Source organism: Peromyscus eremicus, chromosome 14 (assembly GCF_949786415.1).
Source record: "Peromyscus eremicus chromosome 14, PerEre_H2_v1, whole genome shotgun sequence".
NCBI classification, from domain to species: Eukaryota; Metazoa; Chordata; class Mammalia; order Rodentia; family Cricetidae; genus Peromyscus; species Peromyscus eremicus.
Genome location: NC_081430.1, coordinates 6,541,474 through 6,569,128, shown reverse-complemented (window position 1 = coordinate 6,569,128; position 27,655 = coordinate 6,541,474). Strand labels below are relative to the sequence as shown.

At 43.2% G+C, this 27,655-nt stretch overlaps 1 protein-coding gene across 2 annotated transcripts; it reads left to right on the top strand.

Annotated features, from left to right (window-relative positions):
• The first annotated feature begins 24 nt into the window (after positions 1–24).
• Positions 25–26,259, top strand: Tspan13 (tetraspanin 13). Of its 2 annotated transcripts, none has more exons than XM_059279369.1 (6): positions 25–227; positions 18,800–18,967; positions 19,904–19,984; positions 21,318–21,431; positions 23,287–23,400; positions 25,129–26,259. In XM_059279369.1, the coding sequence occupies exons 1-6, from the start codon at positions 165–167 to the stop codon at positions 25,201–25,203; spliced, it is 615 nt and encodes a 204-aa protein (XP_059135352.1). In that variant the 5' UTR covers positions 25–164; the 3' UTR covers positions 25,204–26,259. The 2 variants fall into 2 exon arrangements, with proteins under 2 accessions (XP_059135352.1, XP_059135353.1); XM_059279370.1 differs by lacking the exon at positions 25–227 and adding an exon at positions 2,655–2,758.
• The last annotated feature ends 1,396 nt before the right edge of the window (positions 26,260–27,655 follow it).

Genomic DNA, 27,655 nt, shown 5'->3' with positions numbered 1-27,655 from the left:
GGGAGCCGCTGCGGGCGCGGCACTGCAGCCCTGAGCCTGAACTCGAACCCGAACCCCCAGCCCAGCCCCGTCCACAGGCCCAGGAGGTTAGGATCCAGCGGCTACCCGCCCAGCCCCGCCGAGGACGCCTCGACCCGCAGGCGCCCTCCAGCCCACGCGCCACGATGGTGTGCGGGGGCTTCTCGTGCTCCAAGAACTGCCTGTGCGTGCTCAACCTGCTGTACACCGTGAGTATCCCGCGCCCGGTGGCACCTGCGGGGGTCGCCAGCCTCCTCCCAGCCCGGCTGAGCCCCATCCCGCCCCCTTTGCAGCCTTCCCACGCCCCGGCCTCGTCCGCGGCCCCCGCCCGGGACCCCGATCCTGCTTGTCGCAGTCTCCGCCCGTCCTTCATTGTGGCTCTCTGCAGCCCTTCACTCTGGCATCCCTGCCCACTCCTCCGTCCCTCCCCGCTCTCGCATCGCTCCCCAGGATCCCATCCCCATCCCTCCAGCCGCACGCTCCCGGCTCGCCATCCCAGCTGGAGCGCGACCGGAGGCTGGAGAACAGCCCCGGCCCGGAGGACAGTTTTGCGGGGTAGCGTGGCCTGGTATGGACCCGGCGGCCTATGGATGGCGCGCTTCTGGCTCAGCCCTGAGCGCTGTTGTTTGAGTGGAGGCCGCCTAGAGACTTCACAGGATATCCGTGGCTTCCTAAGTTTGTTTCGTGCTTACATAAAGTCTCTTTGTTGATGTTCCTGTCAGTGAGGTTCCAACCTGATGCTTTTCCCATGCCTTCTTCCTCCTCCCCCTTTATCAATATCCAAACTCCATTTCTGGCGAAGTCCTTCAGTACGTAATCCTCCACCCAAGTCGTTTTTGTTTCTTTCTTCTCCCTGCTTATAAGCCTGTGCCTCCCAGTCTTAACGTTGAAAGCTCGTTTCCATTTTTGATGCGTAATTCTGGCTGAACAGGAGGAAGACAAGGTGACGTCTATTGAAAATCTTCTGCATCCCAGCCTTTTCATGTACATTTGTCATTCTGTTATTTTCCTATGGCAAGCGGAGTTGTCTACATCTTATAACGGTAAAGACAAAAAAAAAAAAAAAAAAGATTTTAATACGATTCCATAGCTGGTCTGGAGTGGAACTGAGCTGTGGAATCTAGATCCTTCCATAAGCTGTCTCCACTGTGAGGACGCAACTTCCTCTCGGCCATCTCACTCTATGTTCCTTTCTATAAATACACCTGGTGCTTGCAGCACCCACCCTGAAAACAAACCCAGCTCCCCTGCGTTAGGAGAGCCAGGCCATCTGGGCCAGCTTAGGTTACCTCCATGGGCAAGAAAGGCTGGCTGCTAAGGGTTAAGAGCAGAGACAACCGGTCATTTTACCTTTTTTTTGGTGTGTGTCTGGACACAATGGCAAAGCTGTGAAAGCAGGCCAGAAATGGGCATCCATGGTGTAAGCTTTTCTGGCTGGTTCTTAGGAATCCAGACAATATGTTCACAAATGGTAGACTTGGAAGGAAGATTCTAGAACACACGGTGATATAGCGCCTTGTAATTGGAGATACATGTCAAGTTTCCTATCGAAATCCACCCCCCTCACGTGAAGCATGCTTACCATGTTGCTTATAAAGTAAATTCCCATCCGTTCTTCAACTGTTTTCTCTTATTAGCATGGATGATCTGCTTAGAATGTCACATTCTATTTTGAGCCCCCTCCCCCTCCAGTGATTCAGTCATCTGTTTACCTGATTCTCCATCTTCCTGTGCCTGCGCACACACAATGGCTGCTTCTGTGCTTCCTTGGCTGGCTGTATCCACGAATGTGCTATACATTTGAAAAACGGGAAGGTTTTTTCAAACCGAGTACCATTGCTTTCAAGACACATTATTTCCAGCTGTATTTACAGCATGTCATGAATGCCAGCAGAGAGAAACGTTGACTCTACAGGGATATGTTATGATTATTTAATATATGTCCCCCAAACTATTGACCCCCAAAGTGTGTTTTATTGATTTTTAACAGGTGTGCAGTAAAATTTAATTAATTGGAAATTCATAAGGCTGTAAATATGGTTAGCTTTTTAAAATCCTAAACTGTTTTAAACAAAGGGACAGTTCTTAAAATAAGCTGTTATCTGTCTCCTAAACATTGCAAATAGTTTATAATATATATAGTTTATAATATAGTAAATAGGTTATAATATGGTAAATAGGTTATAATGTAGCAAATGTAACAGTTTAAGTGGGAGGTGAATGAGAGTTAAAGGAGGATGAGATTTTAAACAGGCAGAAAAATCTTCTGCAGCTATCAATTAAGTTCTGTTTTCACCGTCTCTCCCTCCACGTTTTAAGATATTTAAAAGAATGTGGTTGCCGTCAGAGTTGAGCTTGGGCACTAGGAGGTATTTTTTAAGGGCAGGAGTAAGAAGATCCTTTGTAGGTTTCCTCCGGCTCTGGTAACTGCTGCGTAGGTCTGCTCAGTGCTGCAGGATTAAATATGAGGTCATTTCTCAGAGTGTTAGAACCAGGCTTGCATGTGGGAAAGGCAGGTGCAAAGGCCCCTGCCTGCGTCAGACATCATCGCTGTTGTTTTGAAGCATTTCCTGAGGAACTTGGGACTCTAGCCACAAAGCTGTGTGCATCCTCAAGTGATCGAATGAGCTTCGTCAGTATGACCGACGAGTCTAGAAACAGAAAGCAGGTCCCTAAAACACGTTGGAAGGAACGTCCCCTAATTTGTTTTGGGAATTCGGTGACCCTATGGAGGTGAATGGTGGGTTTTTGTTCTTTTCTGCCATGGTTCTTTTAACTGGGGGGATTCTCCGGTACTGGGATAACCTTGGGTTAATGTAGTGTACGTAAACAATCTGTAAGTGTAGATGGAAAGGGGAAGCCCGAGCAGTGTGGTAAGGGAAAGGGCCACTTGCTTCAGAACTTCCTGCATTTAAAGATGACGAGTTTCTTTAGTCAACAGTGCTGGTTGTACGCCTACTGTGTGTTGACATTAGCCTGGAGATGCAGCAGCAAACCCAATAGGGCTCTGGAGTAAGTATGCTTTGATGAAGACTGTGTTTCATCCTGCATATGATCTTGAGGACAGTACTTATTCTGCCAGTTAATTTTGTCTATCTTGTACTACATGGAACCCATGGGAAATGAGTATAGAAGCCCTGTACGAATGCATACTTGGCCTGTATGAAGAAGGCTCTAGGTGGGGACTGGAACCCACGGAAAACGAATATAGAAGCCCTGCATGAATACCTACTTGAAGGCTCTAGTTGGGGAGAGCAAATGGTGTGTGAGAGCTTAGTCACCTTAAAATTTAGGCCTGAGTTTTGAAATCTTTGAGTTAGGAATAAAGAAGAGGTGTTGGACTTGAGGAAATGAAGGAGTAGCTCGCAAGTCTCATTCATATCTTCAGGGCACACATATAAATTAAAATTAGTTTGGGAAATTAATTACTTTATTTATTTTGAGGCAGCGTACTGCCCAGTCTGGTCTTGAACTATGTAGCCCAGGCTGCCCTCAAACTTGGAATCTTCCTGCCTCAGCTTCTTTTTCCTTTCAAACTACTTAGCTGTTTATTAAATAGTTAAATATATAAGTTCCTATTCAGAATTCCGAAAGTTCAAGGGTAGGGGGGTAAGTTTTGCTTTCAGTTATGAAACAGAATTACTATTTTATATCAAATTCAAATTACTATCTCCAGGTTTCATAGCAAGAACTAGAAAAGGTTTCAGATATTTAACTATGATGCCAGCCATTCAAATTTCCCACTGAAAACTGAAATTTCAGGATCCTCTGTATCTAAAGTTCCTGATGCTTCATTTTGGCAAGTAAACTCACCTGAACCTCACAGAACCCCTCTGTAATGCCTCTTGTCTTCAAGGCCGCTGACTCAGATTATTCAAGCCGTTGGGATTTTGACACATACAGGCTGCTGTTAAGTCAACATGCTCCTGGAAAGTAAGAGTTTGTGTCCACAAATAAAAACAACGGTCTTCTACTTGTAAGAAAATAATGACTGAGATGTGTTGACTATAAACACAGAATTATAATTTTTAGATTATTTTCTTATTAATTTTAAATGTGTATATGTGTGCCTCGTGTATGCAAGGCAAGTAGTCTACCACCTGAGCTATATCCCTAGCTCCTGGATTTTATATTTAGCTATATTTATTTAAATATGTATTTAAATATTAATATAAATTTATATTTAATATAAAAATATATTTAAATATATTTTATATTTAGTAAAGTTTGTAGTCCTAATTGAGTCATTAAAATTCTGGCAAATTGTAGTTTTATAATAGTCTCAACTCTCAAGTAAATAAAAACACACTATTACTTCAGCTAAGCAGAATCTCCTTATTGAAATTGCTTTCAAATGGTTATATTTCGAATTTTTCAAAATTCCGATCATTTAAAAAACTATTCTAAGCCGGGCGGTGGTGGCGCACACCTTTAATCCCAGCACTCGGGAGGCAGAGCCAGGCGGATCTCTGTGAGTTCGAGGCCAGCCTGGGCTACCAAGTGAGTTCCAGGAAAGGCGCAAAGCTACACAGAGAAACCCTGTCTCGAAACCCCCCCCCCCAAAAAAAAAATAAGTAAAAAACTATTATAGTTCATTTATTTTGCTTTGCCTATTTGTTTGTTTGTTTATTTATTTATTTAGAGACAAGGTCTCACTATGTAATCTTGACTGGCTTACAACTCACTGTGTAGACCAGGCTAGCTTCCACCTCACAGAGATTCTCCTGCATCTGACTCCCTAGTGCTGGGATTAAAGGCTGCTCCACCACACCCAGCCTCATTTTGCATTTTTGAATCAGGGTCTTGTTATGTCCCTTGAGCTGTTCAAATTTAATATCTTCTTGTTTCTGCCACTCGTGCTGGTTAGTAGGCATGCACCACCACACCTGGCTCTTCAAATTACTTTGATACTTTAATGTGTGATTGGGTGTGTGCAGTAGTGTCCTTTTTATTCAAACCACTAAAGGTCCACATGACCTCTGACATGCCCCATTGAAAAGGAGCTCACATTCAGAGTGAAGTTACTTTCTCCGTTAAATCGCAAAGACATGTGCACTTGACAGGAGTCAGGTGTGAGTTGGGAGAGGGGACACTAAGTGCATTGCCTGCACTTGGACTGGGGCTTTGAAGCCACAGGGTCTACAGCTAAGTTTAATGTGTTCTGCTGGACTCAGTTTTCTTACCCACAGAGTTCTGTTCTTGAAGAGGAGGTTTTTTAGGTACTCTGTTTAGGCTTACACAAGGAGGATATAGGACATTGGTCCTTAGATCACAAGGACATTGGACTTCAGGCACAGGCCATTAGTCATTGTAACAGTCTGTGAGGTTCTGAGAAAGGGGAGTGCAATTCTATTGTAGAATTCTGGTGAGTGATGGCAAAATTCCTGGCTGTCCACCAGAGAAATGGCAATCAGAACCAGGAGACGGAGGGAGAACACTTTTCTTTTCTCATGGCCTTCTGCTTCCTAGCCAGTAGCGTTCTCAGAGTGAAACAGGTTACAGATGTGCATGCAGAAGCACCGAGGGTCTTCAGAGTGAAACAGGTTACAGATGTGCACGCAGAAGCACCACGGGTCTTCAGAGTGAAACAGGTTACAGATGTGCACGCAGAAGCACGGAGAGTAGTCACGAAGAGTAGTCACGAAGTTATTGCTGTAACAGAAGCTTGGAATAGAATGCTATCAGCTGACGTGGAAAAAACAAATTCTGGGCCTGTTTTGAGGGTGGGGCCAAGATAATTTCTCATGGGTTGAAAATGGGGTACCAGAGAAAGAGGCAAGTGACGGATGCCTCATTGTTGTGGCCTCGTCCCCTCGCAAGATGGAATTGGATTAGCAGGACCAGAGAAGGTTCAGTATGAGACGTGATGTCAAGGGTTCTCAGACAGAGTTGTTAACGAGCCTTTGAGACTCACAGCGCTGGACGTCAAGGGAGAGTGCTGCCAGGAGATATCGAAGGTTCCACGAGCATTAGAATGGCATTAGCAGAGTTGCGATGAGCTGAAATCAGTAAGTCAATGAAGGCAGGTAGAGAAGGTCAGTGGTCACTGACTGAAAAAATGACATTATGAGGTCTGGGTGACGAGGTGGATTCTGCAAAGGAGCAGGAGGAGACTGTGATAGAGTTGAATGTTGGAGACACAGCAGTGTCAGGGAGATGGGCTTGACCCTACGTATCAGGTGGTGCTGGTTAAGGAACTAAGACTAAATTGGCCCTAATTTTATGCTCTCACTACCACTCCTGGAGGATTTGGTGCTGGGGACTGAGCCCGGGGTTTGCTGTGACCGAACCTTATTGCATGCTAGACATCTACTCTACCTACTGTGCTCCGTCCCAGGCACTAGTTACTGGGTTTAACATGAGGAAGTCATTGAAAAGAGCTGTTCTCCCTGCCCCACCCCCTTTTTCTTTTTAAAATAATGACAGTGAGGACCATGTCCTCTCCGTTTTTCTTTGCTTAGTGCACAGTGCAGCATTAGTCACTGAATACAGAAGTCGGCTGGGGGCTGCTCTGCCAGTAAGCCCACCTCTTTTTTGGAAGCACTGCAGAGAAAAAAGGGGGTGGAATTTCGTGGGCAGTTTGATGGCATTTCAAAATAATTGACCTTGGAAAATGATTAAGTCAGGATCCCTTTTAGTTCCCTTTTATATAGTTTCATTACAGGAGTCAAGTGCTTTGTGTTTTGTGCCTCATAAGCAAAAACCAGCGGTACTGTAGAGAGCCCTACAGGTAGGTGCAAGAGCAACGTTTGCGTCATTTAAAGAGTTACAACGAAGAAAGAACCGGAAGTTTGGCTTCATGCTCAATGCCTGGCTACTTAGCAATATCTGGATTATTCATGGGCTTCACATCTTCAGCCGGATGTTATATGTTATAAATACATCCGTTTGCTTGATCTTTGAAATCACAAGTTCATAGCAAAATGCTTGAAGCACCTAGGGGAAGGTGCTTTGAGGCCTTGTTTACGTATAAATCAAGTTCTGTATGGCATTGGCGGTGTACAGTCCTATTCTCTCATAATAATATTTTAGGTTTTTCTTGCCTGCTGCTTCATCGGAACTACTGCTTTTTGTTTATTTTAAGACAAAGTCTCACTGTGTAGCTCTGGCTGGCCTGAACTTCCTATGTAGAGCAGGTGAATTAAAGGCCATAGAGACCTGCCTGCCCTTGCTTCCTGAGTGCCTGCCTGTCTGCCTTCCTTCCTTCCCTCCCCCGCTTCCTTCCTTCCTTTCTTTGTATTTATTTATTTTATGTGTATGTGTGTGTGCCTGAGTGTATGTATGTGTACATCATGTATGCAGGAGTCTGGAGGCCAAAATAGGGTCTCAAATTCCCTAGAACTAGAGTTCCAGATGATTGTGAACCAGCATGTGGGTGCTGGAAATCAAACCCAGATCCTCTGGAAGAACAGCAAATGCTCTTTACCAATGAGCCATATCTCCAGCTCTACTTTTTAATTTTTTAATTATTGTTATTTTATGTGTGTTGATGTTTTTATGTATGTCTATGTGCATCCTGGTGTCTGAGGAGGGGTCAGAAGAGGGCATCAGATTCCCTGGAACTGGAATTACAGATGGTTCTGATCTTTCTTGCTGAGAACCAAATGGGTCCTCTGCAAGAGCAGCCCCTGAGCCATCTCTCAGGCCCTTGTTTGTTTGTTCTGAGCAGGGCTTTGATGTGTAACCCTGGGTGAGTTCACTAGGTAGACCAGGCTGGCATCAAGTATGTGGTGCTTGTCTTGCCTGTGTCTTCCAAATGCTGGGCTTACAGGTTCATATGTATCACCATGCCTGGCAGTCAGAACATCCCTTTTGTTTTAGAGCTAATGAGACATTTTGAATTATTTAATTGCAACATCTAATCTATTTCTGATGATCAAAAGAAGTAGCTGGCTTAGAAATATTTCTATCCTTTCTTCATCTTTACCCCTATATCTGACTCTGGGTTTTTATTAAGATTAATTAGGATTCGTGCAACACATCTTGTTCTTAAATAGGGTCGATATTTGATGAAACAATGTAATTTTATGTGTTGCATATACAAAGAATATATGAAGACTGAAGAATAAGTATTTCCCAGTACAAGGATGAGGAGCAGTGAGAACCCCTCATCCAGCAGTTAGCACTGACCACCTCTTCTGCTCTAGGCATTTAGCCAAGTGCTGGGAATATAAAATCAACATCTGCATCGACTGCAGGGCACCTGAAGTGTATAGGGCTCCTTTAAAGCCGGCAAAGCCGGCTGGGGCCGGAGCGTGGTAGTTCATGACTTACTTTCAGAAGTAGTCAGACCTCTCACATCTTGGGATTTTGAGAGCATAGGAGTACAGACTTAATATTAAAACAAGATAGGCAGGATGCCAGTGTGGGAATGACCCAATCTTCCTGGCTTTGAAAAGCAATTAAACATCCATTAGTGTCTGCGGTGGTCTGAGTGAGAATGGTCCCCATAGACTCATATTTGAATGCTTAGTCCCCAGTTGGAGGAACTGTTTGGGAAGGATTAGGAGGTGCGGCCTTGTGGGAGGAGGCATGCCACTGGGGTTAGGCACTGAGGTTTCAAGAGCCTGGCTGTTCCCTGTTAGCGCTCTCTCTCTCTCTCTCTCTCTCTCTCTCTCTCTCTCTCTCTCTCTCTCTCTCTCTCTCTCTCTGCCTCCCACTTGCTAATGAGGATGTACGTTCTCAGCCACTGCTCTAGTGCCATGCCTGCCTGTCTGCTGTCAAGCTCCCCACCATGACGGTCATGGACTAACGCTCTGACACCGTCAGCCTCGATAGACTCTTTTTTTTTCTGTAAGTTGCCTTGGTCACAGTGCCTCATCATAGCAATAGAAAAGTAACTATGACAGTGTCTTAGTCCATTTTCTGTTGCTGTACTAGAATAGAACAGACTGGGTAATTAATAAAGAAAAAATACTCCTCACACTTTCTATAGGGTAAAAGGTCCAAGATCACGTACTGACACTTCACTATCATTATGTGGAGAAAGGTCTCCCAGGGCACAAGAGCAGAGGGCAGCTCAGGGCCCCTCCTGGTTACATAAAGCTTCTAACGCATCATTGAGGCTCTGCCTTCAGCACCACATCTAACCTGAATTGCCTTCCAAAAGCCCCCTCTCCAGGTAAGGTCCGTCCCCTTGGTGCTGTTCTTTGGCCTGTGCTGTCTTGAGCTTTAGCTGAGGATATGTCCCTTAATGGTGCACTCGGTGGCATCTGGGGATCCTCCTCTGCGGGTTTGTCTAGGGGAAGCTCTGCTGGATTGAGACACTTTCATAATCCAGCTGTTGGGTGTCTTTTCCATCACAGCCCTTTTAACTTTTAAAGCTCTTTTTGTATATCAAGTTTTCTTTGTTTTAACGAGAAAACAGGAAAGGCTGGCGCTTCCTGCTCATAAAAACACCACCATCAAGGAGTTAAGGGAGCCATAATCTGTTTTTATCAGCAGCCCGTCTCCCAGAGGAAGGAAACTCTTTGTCATGGCTCTAAATTTACTTTCCATTACAATTGCTTTCACAAGAAAATGGTTATTATTCTTGAACAAAAGAGTCTTTGCAGTTGCTTTGTCTCACAGGGTATAGTGACAAGCCTAGATTTTTTAATTATGCAGCTACAGTTAATTTCATTTGAAGCTGTAATTTTTAGATTACTAACTTGGACTTGCAATCTCATTCTCCTTAAAACTGTAAACCAATGATAATAATTATCACTGCTGAGAAATAAGTCGTTTCATTAGTATATGGAGAAGACTCCTTTTTTTTTCTAAAAATTAAACAGTGATAATCTATCTTAGAAGTACATTAAATATCTTTAGGTGTTATTTATAGCTTGAAAAGTTAATCGTATCTATTTGGTGGGTTTCAGTTATGATATGTTATAAAAACCAATCACAAGCATATACATCATTTTCAGATCATTTAAATTAAAAAATCTTTCATTTGTTTGGGGATTTTGTTTTATTACTATTTTATTTATTTATTTATTATGCCAGATCTCATTACAGACGGTTGTGAGCCACCATGTTGTTGCTGGGAATTGAATTCAGGACCTTTGGAAGAGCAGTCTGTGCTCTTAACCTCTGAGCCATCTCTCCAGCCCATTATTAGTATTTTTCAAGATTTATTTTTATTTTTAGTTATATGTATATGTATATGTAGGTGTCTGAGTGTGGCTTTGTATACGTTCCCGAGAGCCCCTGGAGGTCAGAAGAAGACATTGGCTCCTCTGGGGCTGTGGTGAGCTGCCGAATGGTGCTGGAAACTGAACGTGGGTCTCCTGAAAGAGCAGTGTTAGCTCCTAACTGCTGAGCCATCTCTTCAGCATCTCTCTTTTCATTAAGATTTATTGATTTTTATTTTATGTGTATGAATGTTTTGTCTGCATGTATGCATGTGTATCCACCTGTAACGTCCGGAAGAGGGTGCTGAGTCCCCTGAACTGAGGTTACAGATGGTTGTCAGCTGTCATGTGGGAACCAAGCCTGGGTCCTCTGCAAGAGCAGCAAATGCTCTCTCTTAACTGCTGAGACACCCCTCCAGCCCCTATTTTTGGGTTTTAATCAGAGAAGTTGATTAGTTCAGATAAGTTCATGGTCATGTGATTTCACCGTTTGCAGTAATAGATGCAGAATTGGTTTTGCATTGGGGGATCGAATCTACGTTCTTTTTTACTTTTGGGAGCATCCCTTACAAATGATGATTGTATTTGTGTGTTTGTGCTTGTGTGTGCATGGGAGGGGACAAGGGTGGTGTCTTGGTTCACATTTCAGACTGTTCAGATGTGACGGACCTGGAGGGCTTCATTTGTTTATTTTTGTGCTGGCAATCTAACTCAGGCCCTTATATGTCCTAGGCAAGCACTGCCACTGAGCTGTTTCCTCAGCCCTGGAAGTGCTTTTTGCTGTATGTGCATGGAGAGTCAGTACGTTACTGCCAGTGGGGTTCGGGTGAACTTCTTTCCTTTTTTCCACAGTGAGAGTGAAGTGTAATGGGGAATGTGGATGGCACTGGACCACTCGTCAGTGGGGATCAACACCTGTTTGGATGAGGCAGCATGGGGCAGAATGGGCAGGGTGGGGCAGGGTGGGCTGATTTACAGGGAAAGCAAAGCAGAAGATTTTCGAGTTGGTGCACATATGAGAAAGTGTTATCAACATTTCATAGTTTATTAACGAGGCATTTCATATACACAGTATATAACATGGTAGAGTCCTGTGAATGTAGCAGCTGAATCTTTTTTTTTTTTTTTTTTTGGTTTTTCGAGACAGGGTTTCTCTGTGTAGCTTTGCGCCTTTCCTGGGACTCACTTGGTAGTCCAGGATGGCCTCGAACTCACAGAGATCCGCCTGGCTCTGCCTCCCGAGTGCTGGGATTAAAGGCGTGCACCACCACCGCCCGGCCAGCAGCTGAATCTTACAGATGCCCAGTGTTCTGCCATGACATCTCCAAGAAGTGAATGTTAGTGGAACAGTCAGTCACTCTGCAGCCCTTTACCCCATAGGAAGAGAGTGTGAGCGCTCACTATCTCAAAATCCACACCTGGCATGTACGTGCCTGTGTGTGACATAATAAGACAACTCTTGAGCCACAGGAAATTGTGTTGCTGTTTTGTGCTTGGAAATTGACATATTTCATCAAGATTTATATAATGCTTGATTTATCTTTTGTTTTTGAAATCTGTTGATTTCATAGGAATAGATTCAAATCACTTGTATTCTGTTATGCGAATACACTGGGTTTAAGGGTATCTAGTCATAGGTGTGGGGTTGAATCCATTGATTTCCTGGTCCACACAAGGGTGCAGCAGTGTCCTGGTGTGTGTCTAGTTGGTGGACTGAGTCTTGAGGATTAACCTGAAAACAGAATTGCTAGGCTAGTGAGGGATATAGGGCTCCTGCCAAATTCTTACTCTGTGAAGTGCTCCAGGGCTTTACCCTTTTGCCTGGGGTGAATTCAGATTCCCTTGACTATGTCACTGGATTTTTGTGAATGTAGTATGTATGAGATTGTGTTTGGCCTAATATTTAGGATTTTGTTTGTTGATTGGCGTTTGGATTTTTCTCTGATTGCTTTTTATTCTTAATACCTCCCGACTACCTTTGAGCCAGTGCTCTGAGCTGCTGAGCCGTCTCTCTAGTCCTGCTTTTGATTTTTATATGTTCACCCTATTGGTAGTAACTTCACTTGTTTTTAATACTGTATTAATGCCTGGATTTCCTCTCTACGTGGTCATTAATTATGCACAATGACCATGGTGTCCCCTCACCTGCTTTTTATCTGCTTTTATGGGGAAATTGTGTTCCTGAAATTTGTAGGGAATTTCATGTTTTGTCATTGAGTATGAATTTTTGCTCTGGGTTTTGTTGGGTGTTCTTTATCAGGGAAATTTTGTGGGATTTACTCTTATTCTTAAAGATTAATTTGTTTGGATGGCTGTTATTTTTCCTTCTTTGAAAAAAATGTTTCTTTCTCTTTTGGCACAGTCTCTTAGAGCACAGGCTGGACTCAAACTTGCCGTTTAGCTGAGGATGACTTTCAACCCCTGATCCTCTGCTTCTACCTCTGCATCGGGATGACAAGTGGGGACCACCACACCCACGGTCTTGCTTTAGCCTAAGTTTTTCCTTCTGATTTCTGTTTTTAAATTAATTTTTTAAAATCACATTTATTTAGTGTGTATAGGTGTTTGCATCACTGTGCACGTGTGTGGAGGCCAGAGGACAGCATGGTGGGACTCCCTTCTCCCGAATGTTGCCCTCTGACCTCTGCGTGGGTCCCAGGAATTGAACTCAGGTTGTTAGCTTGGCCAAAACGCCTTTAGTCACTGAGCTGCCCTGCTGTTCTTCTCCTTTACTTGATGTGATGTGTCTGGTTCCTTTTCACATCTACATCTATAAAATATGACTCCCCCATTTTGTTCATATTTTCTTAAAATCCCTTTAGTTAGTTATTTTTATTTGTATTTTTGGCTGTTCTGGAACTCACTTACGTAGACCAGGCTGGTCTTGAACTCACAGCACTCTGCTTCCTGAGTGCTGGGACTAAAGGCATGTACCACTATGCCCAGCGCTCCGTTGTTAGTTTAAATATGCCAGTTTCAGTCCCAGCTCTGTTTACATCAGACTTCTGGGAGCTCCATTACTGTCGTGTCTTTCTCAGATTTTTTTTCCCTTAGGTGTTTTGAGAATTTTGATTGGTAACACAGCTTGTCTTTTTAAAATCCGGGACTGTTTGGGGTTGGGATTTGCACATGTCTCTCCTGTGACTCATTTTAGTTTGCTTCTCTGAGGTCTCCCTCACCCTCTGTCATTACAGCTGGTGATCAACTTTCGTCTGAACTGTTTGGTGTGCGGATTCCTGCGTGCATGGGGGAGAGGAATTTCAACGCCTAGAAGACTGGGCGTTTCATTTTCTCAGATAACTCTTGAAGATACTCAGAATCTTTGCAGTTCTTCCACAGTACTTCACCTTGAGAAAATAGCTTTCTGGAATTCCCAGCTGTGCGTGGTCTCGGTTCCACTTCCCAGTTCTGCTTGGTCTGAACCCAGAGTCTCCTTTAGACTCTGCTCTTGGCCGACTCCCTGCCCCAGAAGGCTGCTCTCCACCAGCTGGGACAGGGCAGCGAAGGCTTTCAGTTCTGCTTGCTTCTGGGGTTCTATGGGATCTCCTGTAGTTCCTGTGTGTATGTTAAAACTCTTTCCACTCGTTTGAAATATGTTTTAGCAGGAAGAATTGTTGTTTTATTTTAATTAATTAGTCAGTTAATTTATAATGTGTGGATGAGTGTGGGCAAGTGCCATTGTGCTCAGAGGACTTGGGGGAGTTCTTGTCTCCCTTCACCAGGACTCCCAGGGGAGTCTGGACTACACTCGGGCTTGAGCAGCAAGAGCTTTGAAGGGCTGAGCAATCTCCCCACACCCACCCTCTAGAAAGCGTTTTAACAGTTTTATTTACCTTTCATGTGTTTTGCCTGTATCTGTGCACCACACATTCATGCTAGGTGCCCCTACAGAAGTCACAAGAGGGCACTGGGTCTCCTGGACCTGGAGTTACAGGTTATGATCTGCCATGGGTGCCAAGAATCGAACCTAGGGCCTCTGAAGAGCAGCAAGTGCTCTAAATGGCTGAGCCATCTTGCCAGCCCATTACCCCTGCCCCCCAAGAGGCAGGGTCTTATAATGGAGGTCTGGCTGTTAGTTTGGTACTTGTTACATAGTCTGGTTGGTCTTGAACTCTTGGAAATCCTCCCGCTTCAGGCTCCCAAATTCTGGGATTGCAAGTGTGGCCGTCATGTCCCTATAGGAAGAATTCCTGGTAGTTCAGAACTGCCTGTGGTAAGCCAGGCAGTAATGCCTGCCCTCAAAGGGCATCCTGGGTTCTGTTGTGTCTGTAATACGCTTTCCAGTCTATTCCCATTGTTCTGATCAGACAAACTTTCAAAACCACCAAAGGTTGTTTCCTGTTGGTAACCAGTTACTGCACGTGTAGTGGCCTAAAACAAAGGTATAGTCTCCGCACCAGACATCAGAGGTCGCTGCAGATCTGAGTCTGTTTCCTAGAACCCAATCCTTGCATTCCTTGGCGTAGAACTCTTCCTCTGCCTTCAACGCCAGCAGCATGCTGTCCCAAACCTCTCAGACTACACCCTACTTTCCTTAGCAAAGTCCTTCTCTGACTCGATCCCTCCTCCTGCCTCTTGTAAGGACTCTGGGATTATTTAAGTCTTAGTTAGATAATCCAGAATAAACCTGTCTTGAGAGTCTCAGTTGAATCTCATCTTCAAAATCCTCTTGTCCCATCTGAAATACTCACACTGTGGACATTGGCCTTTGGAGCTGGGCACTGTGGTGTACTCCTGTAGTCACAGAGGATTGCTTGAGTCTGGGATGGACGCAGGAGCCAGTTGGGGTACCAGGGGGACACCTCATCTCATAAAGGGAGTGCACTTTAATATAGTTTCTTTGCTTTGCATTCTTTGGCTTGTTATGTTTACCTAGGGTTTGTGGGTTTGTTTTTTTTTAAATCTATACTGTGACACATTTTGTAAAAACTTCTAATACAGCCGTTATTTGTCCTCTTGTGAACTTTCATTTGTTTCTCTACTGATTTCTAGAGCAAAAGTCAGTGAATGACAGCCTATGAATTAAATCCATCCCATGGTCTTTGGTATAGCATGCTAGCCAAGAATAGTTTCACAGTTTTTTTTTAAGTTATTCACATGGCTACCTTAATGCAGATGCATGGTGTTTTTATTTGACAGTTCATTACAATAAAATGATATTTATTTGATTTAACAGCTTATTTTGTGTGTGTGCGCGCGTGTGTGTGCGCACCCCAACACGTGTACAGTTCAGAGGACAGTTTCCAGGGCTGTGGGAGTTCTCTCTTCCTACTGTGTGAGTCCTGGCAATTGAACTCAGATTGTCCTTCCTGGCAGCAGTCACCCTTGCTTGCTGAGGTATCAACCTGTTGGCCTGGATTCACATTTTTAAATAGTCTGAAAAAAAATCAAAGGAAGAAAAGCACTTTGTGATACATGAAAATTCATGATCATAGACTCCACAGTCTGAAGAGAAAGTGTTGATGGCTGAGGTGGCAGGTACCTGTCATCTCAGTACTTGGGAAGCCATGGCAAGAGAATCCTGATTTCGAGGCTAGCCTGAGCTACCTGACCTCATTGCCACCATTTTAAAATCCTTCCAACAAAAACGAAGCAAAACCTAAACAACAACAAAACTCCCAAACAAAACAAAACTCAAAACTTGAGCCACATAAAGCTGAAAGATGGGGGTGGTGTCAGCACATCCCTGCTCTTCTGTGTGCACGTGTGTTCCGTGCTGCGGACAGTATTGGAACTGAGTGATTGCGCAGGGCTGTGATCTGCACAACCAGGTTAACAGAAAACACTTGCAATTTCTGCTCTGTCATATGTCCTGTCTTTAAGTCTTTCACTTAGTCTTTAGTTTAATACTTAAGAATACTGAGCTTTCAATATTCTTAATTTTTAAAAAAATCCCGTTAATAAAGTGAGGATTTGGCATGATTTCGGAAGGACTTTTTAAAGCCTCCTGTGCATACATGTGTGCCACCCAGTGTGGGTGTGGAGACCAGAGGACAGCTCCTGGGGGCTGGCTCTGGCCTTCCACCCTGCCGAGGCCGTGTCTCGTCATGTGGCTGTGTTGTGTATTCCGCGTCACGTGACCTGATGGTTCCAGCTGATTCTCTCGTCTCCTGTGAGGACAGCTGAGACACCAGCAGACACCAGTGCGTTTGGAGCAGACTGGGGTGTCAGGCTTACGTGGCAAGTGTTTTTACCAGCTGAACCATGTTCCTAGTCCAGAAGGATGCTTTTTATATGGAATGAAATGCTGATTGGTGGTCTTGTCCCATGTGTTCATCTGAGTTAGTGAACGAGCCTCCCACCCAGAACTTGGTGTTAGCAGGTGGGATGAGGAATCTGTGTTGCCATGGACACAGTCCAGGGCGCCAACTGTAAGAGTATTTTGTAACCATGACCGGCACTTACAGTCAGTTGATGAAGCGAATCAAGACTACCCTCCACAGTATGGGTGGGAAGTCTTTATCTACATCCACTGAAGTTTCCGAAGGAAAAGGGTGTTCTGTTCTCTTTCCACCGTCCTGGGCTCCGCAGATTTCTGCCCAGTCAGTCACAGTTGTGTAGGCGACATCTTTAAAACTTCTCTTGTCCGAGCCTCATTTTCTTTTGACAGATAGATATAGATGCACATATTTTCTATTGGTTCTGTTTCTGGAGACCCCTAACTCCTCTGATGTGTGTGGTTGTGGACTGCCATCTCTGCCCCACACCAAGATACAGCGGTGATGCTAAGCCAGGAAGAGGTGAGGCCCTTCCTCACACCTCCCTCAGGCGTCTGCTCTTACTGGTTATGACAGGAAATGTGCTGTGTTCGGATATTACAAAGTCAGAAGGAAGATCCCTTGTGAAGGGGCCATTGTTTAAGATTGTGAGGTGACCCCGCGGGAGCGATGACAAGCACTGTGAGGAGCAGTTGAGAAAGAGACTTGGCCCCTGAGGGAACGTTTTCATGGCTCTCTGTGTACAAGCCACAGTGGTGATGGCCTCCAGGTCCCTGTCACCAGAGACTGATTCTGTGGTCATACAGGTGATTTCTTTGCTTCTTATGTTTTGGCTCTTTGACCAAGATTCCAAAAAGAAAATGTTTTGGATAAAAATATAAATAGATGAACATTATTTGGCAGTTTTCTTTGTATCTCTACATATCTTTTTTTTAACCAGTGCATATATTTAAAAAATATATTATAAAAAGATATTTAAAAAGGATCTTTTTTTAACTAGTGCATATAAAGCATGTTTAGTATTGTTTAACACATAAACAATGATAGATATTTGCAGGACAATTCAAATGGTAATTTATATATTTCTAAACAGAGTTTACCAGGCCTTTCAGTAATATGATGCTAGAAAAATCTAGTTTTGAATTTTGATTTTTCCAAACTGGAAAAATTTTGATTTTTCCATTACACTACCACATTACTCCAGGAGATGGTTGACCACACATGTACTAAAGGCATTCTGCCCTGCTCTGCAAACCTCCTCCACCCTTCTCTGAAACCTGGTTAAGCAGATATGTCTTCTGTGGGCTAACTACAGTCCCTGTGTGGTTTACCATTCGTTTGTTTTTTTGAGGTAATTGCAGCTTGGAGTTTTGTAATTCCTGTTGCACACAGGTGTGCTAGCTCTCGTGATGGTGTTTGACAAACTATAAATAAAGGGACTGGAGTTGACCTGATTGCTTCTTGCTCAAATGCCGTTTCATTTCCAAGAGCTGGCCTCCCCTACCGTTTGCATCTGGATGGCTTTAGTGGCCACTTGGCCCTCTCTGTTCTCACGTACTTGTTGCTGATGATGATTAACTTCTACAATGGCTCTGGAAACAATCTCAAGTGTTCTCCAGGGCTCTGGCCTGAAAGTCCTGGGGTACCTGGAGGTAAGAACATAGGAGTACTTGTGAATCGCCTCTTGCTCCTGCAGAGACAGATATGGGACCAGATTGGCAAGGAAGGGAACAGTAGCTTCATATTCGAGGAGCACAGCTTGCCGGGGAGGGAGGATTGGCTGAGCCTTTTGGGGAGTGGGAGGACGGAGCGGGCTGCAGACCAGCTGGGTTGTGAAGGAAAAGATAGACCATTTTCATATGAACAGATCAGAATCACGGACTGAGACGTGTTGTTGCCTAGTTTTTACGTGTGCTGGTACTGTGCTAGCTTACAGTTGCTCTCGAGTAAGCCTTGTAATCCAGATGACCTCTGAGACTCCATGGTTGCTTTCTGGATTATTGTTATTATTTTTAAAAAAAAGCATAATTGAAGGTTACATTAAATTAATTGAAACAATAGTATCCATGGAAGTTTGTGTGTTTCAGCCAGCTTTCTGTATCTATGGGTTTCACATTCATGGATTCCATCAACTGCATCAAAAATTGCTTCATAAACACAGATTTTTTTCTTGTCACTATACCTCTGACAATTTGAGTAACCTTGCATAGCCTTCACATGGCATTAGCTAGTCAGAGTATCCAGAGGTGGTTGGTTTGATGTTTAAAGGAGAATATCAGAAGTTATACAAATATGACAACTTTTTATAGGAAACTTGGATTTGCTATATGTGGCAGGTTCTGGAACCAACACCTTGGAGACCCTGAGAGACTCCTGCCATGGTTACTAAGATGTAAACACCTGGACAGTGCTGGCGCTGTATAATTGAACCTCTCTCTCTCTCCACAGCTCGTCAGTCTGCTGCTCATTGGGATTGCTGCTTGGGGCATTGGCTTTGGGCTGATCTCCAGTCTCCGAGTGGTGGGCGTGGTCATTGCTGTGGGCATCTTCCTGTTCCTGATTGCGTTGGTGGGACTGATTGGCGCCGTGAAACATCATCAGGTGTTGCTGTTTTTTGTATCCTTTTTTACCTCAACCAGGTGAAGTTTTCACTCATTATCGATTATGTTTCAATGGTTGCTACTAATTTAATATTATCATTAGGGAATTCATTGCCAGGAAGTAACCCTTAGAAAGACAATTTAGGAATATCTGTAAGGAAAAAGCCTTATGTTTAGTTATCCCCAACCCTTCCTGATCACATCATAAAGTGTTCTATAAGTTGGGCATAATTCTGATTTTCTTTTGCAAATTCAGAGTTAAATTGAACTCATTTCTTTACTTCTGGGCCTTCCTAACATGTTAATCTTTGGTTGAGAATTTAACAGTGTATTCTCTAGATTTACTTTTGAGAAAGCTTATACATGTGTCTATACCTTTATTTATTTATTTTTTTTATTTACAGGTTGCAGAATTTGTATTTCATTTTGGATGTGAGCTTTTCAAAATATAATGCTCCCTCTCTTTCTTTTTGAGACAGGGTCTCTGTAGACTAGGCTGATCTTAAGCTTGGGCAGTCCTCGTGGGATTACACATGTTAACCACCATGCCTGGTGTATATAATTATTTATTTTTTTCTAAATGAATTTATAGTTACACTGTATCACTTTGAACTTTTGGTAACATTGTCCTAGTTTCTAGGTGAATTGCTTAGTGTGTACTTGAAAGCTATGTCAACATTCCTGCTTTATGCTCTTTTTAGGGCATTTGCAGAGTCCCTACAGCACGTAAAGGCACTTGCTGCCAAATCTGATAACCAGAGTTCAGTCCCCAGTGCTCACCTTGTGGTAGGAGAGAACTGACTCCTGCAAGTTGTCCTCTGCATGAACAGCGTGGCGCATGCAGATGTACTCATGTGTGCATACCCCAACGCCTGCCACACTCACACATATAATGAATAAGCAAGTGCAATAATAAAATAAAGTAAAATAGTCCTTAACTTGTAACTCTCAGTATATGATTATTCTCCTGCTTGTGTTTATTGTTCAGTTTTCGGTGTCTTGTGCTTGTCTAGCTCTGAATCGGGACCAACAGGTAAGTAAAGATACTTTTCTGTATTGTTTTTGAGCCAGGGTCTCACAGTGTAGCTCCGGTTTTGTTCTAGAATTGTGTAGCCCAGGTTGTCCTCAAACTCACAGAGATCCACTGCCTCTGCCTCCTGAGTGCTGGTATCAAAGGAATGCATCACTGTGCCCAGCTGAATGAAGGTTTTATTTTATTTTATTTTTTTACTTTATTATACAACATAGCATAAATATGAAAAAGATGGGAGGAAATGACTGGAGGACAAATATTTCTTTTTTGCCAAGAATGCCATTTTGCCCTGCTACCTATTTTCTTGGTCCTGAGGTTAGTGGGAACGATTGCAGGGGAAGTGCTGTTGGGTCTTGCTAAGTTGTATCTTAAGTAAGACTTAACTCTCCTGTTGTTAGAAGATATTGCCTCTTCTCCCCACTGCTGTGCAGTGTCCACGGGGTCTATGGTTACCTTGTAGCCATTGCTCTTTTTAAGCTCTTTATTTGTAGAGAAAAAAATGGGATTCTGTCTTGGAGCAATTGAAACTTTGTATTGTTATACTTAGAGAATTATGCCTTTGAACCAAGTACTATTTTTAAATTGCTTGTAAAAACCCAGGACTGTTTTCTTTTTCTTTTCTTTTTTTTTTTTGCAGCCCAAGGGATAAGCTTTTGAAAAGTTGTAGTAGTTTTGTGGAGACTATTGATTTCATGTACACTCTACTGCTAACTGTGGGCTCTCCATTGTTGTTGGTTGGTTTTACTTTCTGGCTCTTCAGCTCTTTTGGGGGCCCACCAGCTCCCAAATAAACACATAGAGGCTTATCATTATTCATAAATGCCGGGCCTTAGCTTGGCTTGTTTCTTGCCAGCTTTTCTTAACTTAAATTATCCTGTCTACCTTTTGACTCTGGGCTTTTTCCTTTCTCTATTTCTTTATACCTTTCGTTCCTTCTTATTCCATGGCTGGCAGTGTGGCTGTGTGCCTGTGGCTGGCCCCCTTCTTTTCTCACTCCTTGATCTCTCTTGCTTCCTTGCTCCTTGATTTTTCTTGCCTCTCTCCCATGTATTCTCTCTGCCTGCCAGCCCTGACTATCCTTTCTCCTGCCTTACTACTGGCTGTTTAACTCTTTATTAGACCATCAGGTGTTCTAGACAGGCAAAATAACACAGCTCCACAGAGTTAAACAAATGCAGCATAAAGAATGACACATGTCTTTGCATCATTAAAGCAAATGTTCCACAGCATAAACAAATGCAACAGAGCTTAGAATACTATTCTGCAACACTCAGCATTTGTAGTTTATGTGGGGATGATGTATTTTAATGCGTCTGTGAACTGCGTTTCCTAGGGTCAGCTGCTGGAGGTTGGTTGGAACAATACAGCAAGTGCTCGGAATGACCTCCAGAGGAACTTGAACTGCTGTGGATTCCGAAGTTATAACCCCAATGACACCTGCCCGGCTGTAAGTCCAGACTATGAAAGTTCTTTTTTTTTTTTTTTCTTGAATGTGTTACATACAGTTTAATAATGGTTAACAAATAAGAAGTGGGCTTTCTGATGCTGAATTATATTTCAAAATTGTTTGACATATGCTCCTATTATAGTTTCCATATGCACTGCTGTCACACTTGCCCATTCCATGTTTAGGGAGACACACTGCATTTATTTTCTTGCCTGTAATTCTTTCTCATTCAGCTCTTTCCTGTACCGAGTTGTGAGAGAGAAATGATCAGTCTCAGAGATCTCCATCTTTGCAGTTTACTAGGGAGGTAGCAAGAGAAGGGTCTATATTAAATAGGCTCTCTTAACTAGCTCTACACCTCCAAGGTAGAAGACACATAAAACCACTCTCCTCTTCCTCTTCTTCCACATCACAATTTCTCCCTCATTGTGTTTGAAGTTGAGCTACTGATGGATCAGTGGGATCCATCCTGATGTTTCCTGCCAGACTGGACCACCTAACTCCAACCCCAGTCCTATGTGGATAGCTCAGGGCCTAGCTCATCTGGAATGTTCATGTATGTTTATATTTTGGGACAACTCCTTTTACGATCTGTCTGAGCCCTGAGTTGTATATGTCTCTTCCCTGAGGCCTTTGTGAAGCTGTTTCTTTGCATGGGTCTGTATTAACTTTCCACTGTTATGTAACAATTAACCACAAAACTCATGGCCTAAGACAATTATCTGTTTATCATCTCATACCAGCCAAAAGCAATTTTAGCTTGTAGTTCCAGGTTACATTCTATCGTCATGGGAAAGTCACAGCTGCAGGAGCTCAAGGGAGCTGGTACTGTCACATGTGAGGACAAGGAATGCATGCAGCCGCGTCAGTTCTCATTCCCTCTCCACACGCAGCCCTGGATCCCCTCTCCAGGGAGAATCCATCAAGGTGGTTCTTCCCACATATTAAAATGTTCTTATTCATAACATATTCAAGACAGCCCCTCACAAAGCCCTGTCTTGCAGGTGATTCTAGATTTTGTCGTGCTGACAGTTAACACCAGAGTCTCATGATGCTGAAATGAGGTGTCTGTGGAGACTGACATTCACTCGAGGCTTGGTGTGTGTCCTCCCTCTTGCTCAGTGGTTGTTGTGGACTCACTTTTCTTTTAGGACTGTCCCGATTGCTTGGTGGCCGTCAGCTGGTGTCTTAGTCACCCTTAGTTTTATTGCTGTGAAGAGACGCCATGATTAAGACAGTTTTACTAGAGGAAGCATTTAGTTGGGGGCTTCCTCACAGTTTTGGAGGTTTATTCCACTTGTCATCATGGAGGGGAACAGTGTGGCCTGCAGACATGGTGCTGGAAAAGTACTTGAGAGTTACATTCCAATCTGCAGGCAGGGTGTGTGTGTGTATGTGTGTGTGTGTGTGTGTGTGTGTGTGTGTACATATATTTAGAGAGATAACTGGGCTTAGCGTGGACTTTTGAAACCTGAAAACCCACCCCCCAGTGACACACTTTCTCCAACAAGGCCACCCCTGATCCTTGTAATCCTTTCAAACTGTTCCATTCCCTGGTAACCAACCATTCAAATAGAGGAGCTTATGGGGGACATACTTAGGTATCTTACAGTGCATGCAAGTAAGCATGAGAATCTCTCTGGTCTGGTAGAATGGAGTCTTACACAATGCAATCTAGACATCTACCCATCATATTTATAGTTCCTAGAAAGGGATGGATCCTACAGAGCATATGACCATCTAGGAAATTTACACACAATTTAAAATCCATACTCTAGTTGGATGTAGTTTTTATATGTCTATTTTTTTAATCAATGTACTCTGAAGTAACAAGTCTTTTCTTTTATCCATACAGACCTGTGCTAAAATTGGACATAAGTGCTTACCATGCTCCCCCATAATCGGAGCATACGCTGGAGATGTTTTGAGATTTGTTGGTGGCATTGGCCTCTTCTTCAGTTTTACAGAGGTTTGTCCTCTCCCTTTGTGGTGGGGAGTTTTGTTTTTATGTCTGGAGGACAGAGCATTGCACTTCGGTAGAACACCTAACACCCAAAAGCTCCTTTCCCTGAGGTCACTACACAGGAAGCTAGGAACAGCCTAGTTTGGAATCAGACATCTGGCAAATCTTGTATAAACTTTATGATGGAGTACCATTCTTGATCTGTTTGTCCTGTGTAAACTGTAATAAATGAAAAGAGATTGGGGGAGTTAGCTCTGAGCTTTCTTCTCTTTCTAGATTTACACAATAAGTTATAGTTTGATTTCTTCATAAGTAGAACATTTATATTACTTAATATATGCTAGTGTATAATACTATAATGCACACATATGCATATATGCATGTAAAGATTTGCTTTTAAGAATTGCCCTCCACCTTCTAAGCCATCCACCCCACCTCTTAAAAAAGTTCAATTCATTTATTAATTATTTTATTTCTTTTTGTTTTTTTTGAGACAGGGTTTCTCTGTGTAGCCCTGTGTGTCCTGGAACTCACTCTGTAGACCAGTCTGGCCTCAAACTCAGAGATCCTCCTGCCTCTGCCTCCGAAGTGCTGGGATTAAAGGTGTGCGCCACCACTGCCCAGCTTACATTTATTTAATTATCTGGGTGTGGGTGCACTTGTGCCATGATCAGGGGACAACTTTGGGGAGTCTGTTCTTTCTCTTTACCATGTGAGTCTTGGCAGTCAAAGCCAAGGGCCTCAGTTCATGAGGCTTTGTAGCAAATGCCTTTACCTACTGCGCCTTCTTGTCAATCCAACCACTTAATTTCCTTTTAATATGTAAATATTTACACAGTTGACTCCTGTGTGTGGAATGTTGTTTCCATGCACCCTGCTTTCCTCTTGGGGTGCATTTCTAGGTATAAAATATGACATAGTATGGGAATAGTCAAGAAATTTTGAAAAGCTGGGCTTGGGAAGCAGAGGCAGGTGGATCTCTCTGAGTTCCAGGATAGCCTGAACTATATATATAGTGAGAGCCTATCCAAATAAACAATGAATGAAATTTTGTATTGGTAAATTGTCTTCTGAGAAGAATCTATCAACTTTTGATTTAATAACTGACTCCAAATATTCTTGTTATTAGAAATACTTGACAGGCCTGGAGAGATGGCTCAGGGGTTAGTAATGCTTGCTGCTTAGGGCAGTTATTCTGGAGATGACCAGGTCAGGTGGCTCCCAGTCACTGTCACTCAAGCTCCAGGGGGCTTCAGTACCTCTGAACTCCGGGAGGCACGCCTGTACATATACACATGCACATAATTAAGAACAATACAAATAAATGCAAAAAACGTGCAGAGTTCACGTTTGGCTGTTGATCAAAATGGAAAAGTCAAGCTTGCTGTCCCAGCTTCCTGCCCTGTCCTCACCTTGTCTCTGTTTCCTCACTTGCTTACCTCAGCTCCCCTCCTCAGAGCCACAGTGACTGCACCATTGAGCCCACCTGGAAGACCTCTCCCTAGCATAATCACACCGCCCAAGGGCCGTTGATCTTGGAAAGTAACACTCGCAGGGTCCAGGCAGACGCAGTCTACCACAGTGTTCATATTTCAGTGTATTAGGGCCTGTCCTTCAATTTGCCTGAAGTGTCCCCTCTTTGAACAAAATAAAAAAGCAAAAGCAACTCAGAAGTTTCAGTTATTCTGTTGATTAAATCTACACAACACTTGATTTTTCTTGTTTTAATTCCAGATCCTGGGTGTTTGGCTGACCTACAGATACAGAAACCAGAAAGACCCTCGCGCCAACCCGAGTGCTTTCCTCTGATGAGAAAACAAGGAAAAGTTTTCCCATGTTAATCTTGCTCACTTTCTCTATCTTAAACTAATGTGTTCATTTGACAGAGGAAACAGTGTCTGAAAACTATATTATCAACAGTGGAACTAAATGTTTTCACTCTTACGTTTCTCTAAATGTGTTTTGTTGGTATTGCTGTAAAAGCAGTTGAAATTCATGGTGTTTCCTGAGCTTCAGTAGTCCGTGTGATCTGCTGTTCTTGGTGTCTGGCACTGTCCACTGTGGCCTTTCTTAGCCTTTTTACCTGCTGTAAAACTGTATGGTGCCCCGCTGGGGGAATGACATTGTGAACCCGAATCTCCATTTCACCAGGATAATTGTACAGAGCTTGGACTGTATGGCGCCCTGCTGGGGGAATGACATTGTGAACCCGAATCTCCATTTCACCAGGATAGTTGTACAGAGCTTGGAGTGTGCAGGCAGCTCCCAGTGAAGACAGTTGAAGTGTATGAAGGCAGAAAGGAAGGGAGTCTGTTGTATTCAGTTCATTAGGAGAAATCTAAGTTTTCTATACTTTTTGTCTTTTTAGGAAAGCTTCGCTATAGTAAAAAGTGTTAACATAGAAGTAGTCATTTAGTTCTAGTAGTCTGTCATGATTATATCTGTGTATTCTAGAAATAGCTGTGTCTTAGGAAACTAAAGTTTGGTTTTTGACATTTATAGTCAAGGGCAAAGGAGGTGCCATTTGGGAAATGTTCTGGTGTGTAACAGTTATCTTCAGCTTTCAGAATGGGATGAGTTTGAGGAAGATAGTGTATATCTACATAATCTGACAGTCTTTTTTTTTTAATAATTTGAAGTTCAAAACACTGTATATTGGTAAGCAACTTGCAATCAATATGTGGCTTATGTAACAAAAAATATTTGATCATCTTAAAAAATAACTTTTTATTGGTATTTCTTGGTATTGTGACAGCAAGTTGTTAAATCCAAACATATTTAAATGTGCTACCTCTCATAAATTGAGAGAGAAATGCTGTTTGTGGCTCTGTATGTTACATTAAAAATTAAAAGCTGGAAACCTTTCTTTGTGTATGGATGTTTGAATCAAAAGGAGGTGCTGTGGGATGGTCTATTATGTCAAGTGTGTTGCTGATTGGTCAATAAATAAATCACTGATTGGCCAGTGGCCAGGCAGGAAGTATAGGTGGGACAAGGAGGAGAATAAAGCTGGGAAGTGGAAGGCTGAGTCAGAGAGACACTGCCAGCCGCCACGATGACAAACAGCTTGTGAAGATGCCGGTAAGCCACGAGCCATGTGGCAAGGTATAGATTAAAGGAAATGGATTAATTTAAGCTATAAGAACAGTTAGCAAGAAGCCTGCCACGGCCATACAGTTTGTAACCAATATAAGTCTCTGTGTTTACTTGGTTGGGTCTGAGGGGCTGTGGGACTGGCAGGTGAGAGAGATTTGCCCTGACCGTGGGCCAGGCAGGAAAACTCTAGCTACAAGGATGTGCTGGGAGCATTGATAAACTGAGGTAAGTCGGCGTTTTCCTTCTGCTTTGATGGCCTTCTGTTGTAATCAAAATAGTGTTTAATCAAGGCTTGGAAATAAATTCCCAGCAATGACATCTATTAGTACTTATCCTCAAATCCTTTCTTAGGTTAAAAAATAAAATTGTGCATGAGTGCGTGCATGTGTGGGGGTGTGTGTGGGGGGGTCAGAGGACAGTTTATAAGATTTGGTTCTCTCTTACTATGTAGGTGGGTCCTAGGAATCAAACTTGGTCATCAGACTGAGTGGCAAGCACTGTTACTGCTGAACAACCTCCTGGCCCCTAAATGCCTTATTGAACTATTTCAGTGGTTAATTTTATCTTCATGATAAGAAAGGTGGTTTTATTTATTTGAGAAGTCACTGGCATTTATATGGGAAGGGTACATGCATTATTTCCATTAGGGACAGTTAATTTTATGTCTTGGTTTGGAGTAGCATGTGATACATTACTGCTCATTTTTTTTTTTTTTTTTTTTTTTGTAAGTTTTAGACTAAGAAGGCTGGTAAAGGGTTGATCTGCAGATTAGTGCACTTTGGAGCATTTTACTGGTCTGACTCTCCCATGACTCTGCTGCTAGCAAGTCTTGTACAGAAGTAGAATGTGCTATTTCTAGGGTGTCATGCTGAGCACTGTGGCCACCTGGGCAGAACTGTTTATGCCATAAGATGGGAGCTGTGACTCATGAAAGGAGCATGTTGAATTCTGTTTTCTTTTTCAGTCATCCTGTATTTTTTTCTGTTTGCTCAGCTGCAGTTCAAAGTATCTGACAAGGTTCTGGAACCCTGGCGTACTTGATTGTGGTGTAAATGATTGTAAATGGAAAGGCTGTTGCACAGGGACCCATATAACTTGCCTATGACTTGGTTTGTGCTCTAATTGCAATGACTTCGTTCCAGTCAAAGTCAGGGTCTGGGGGCTT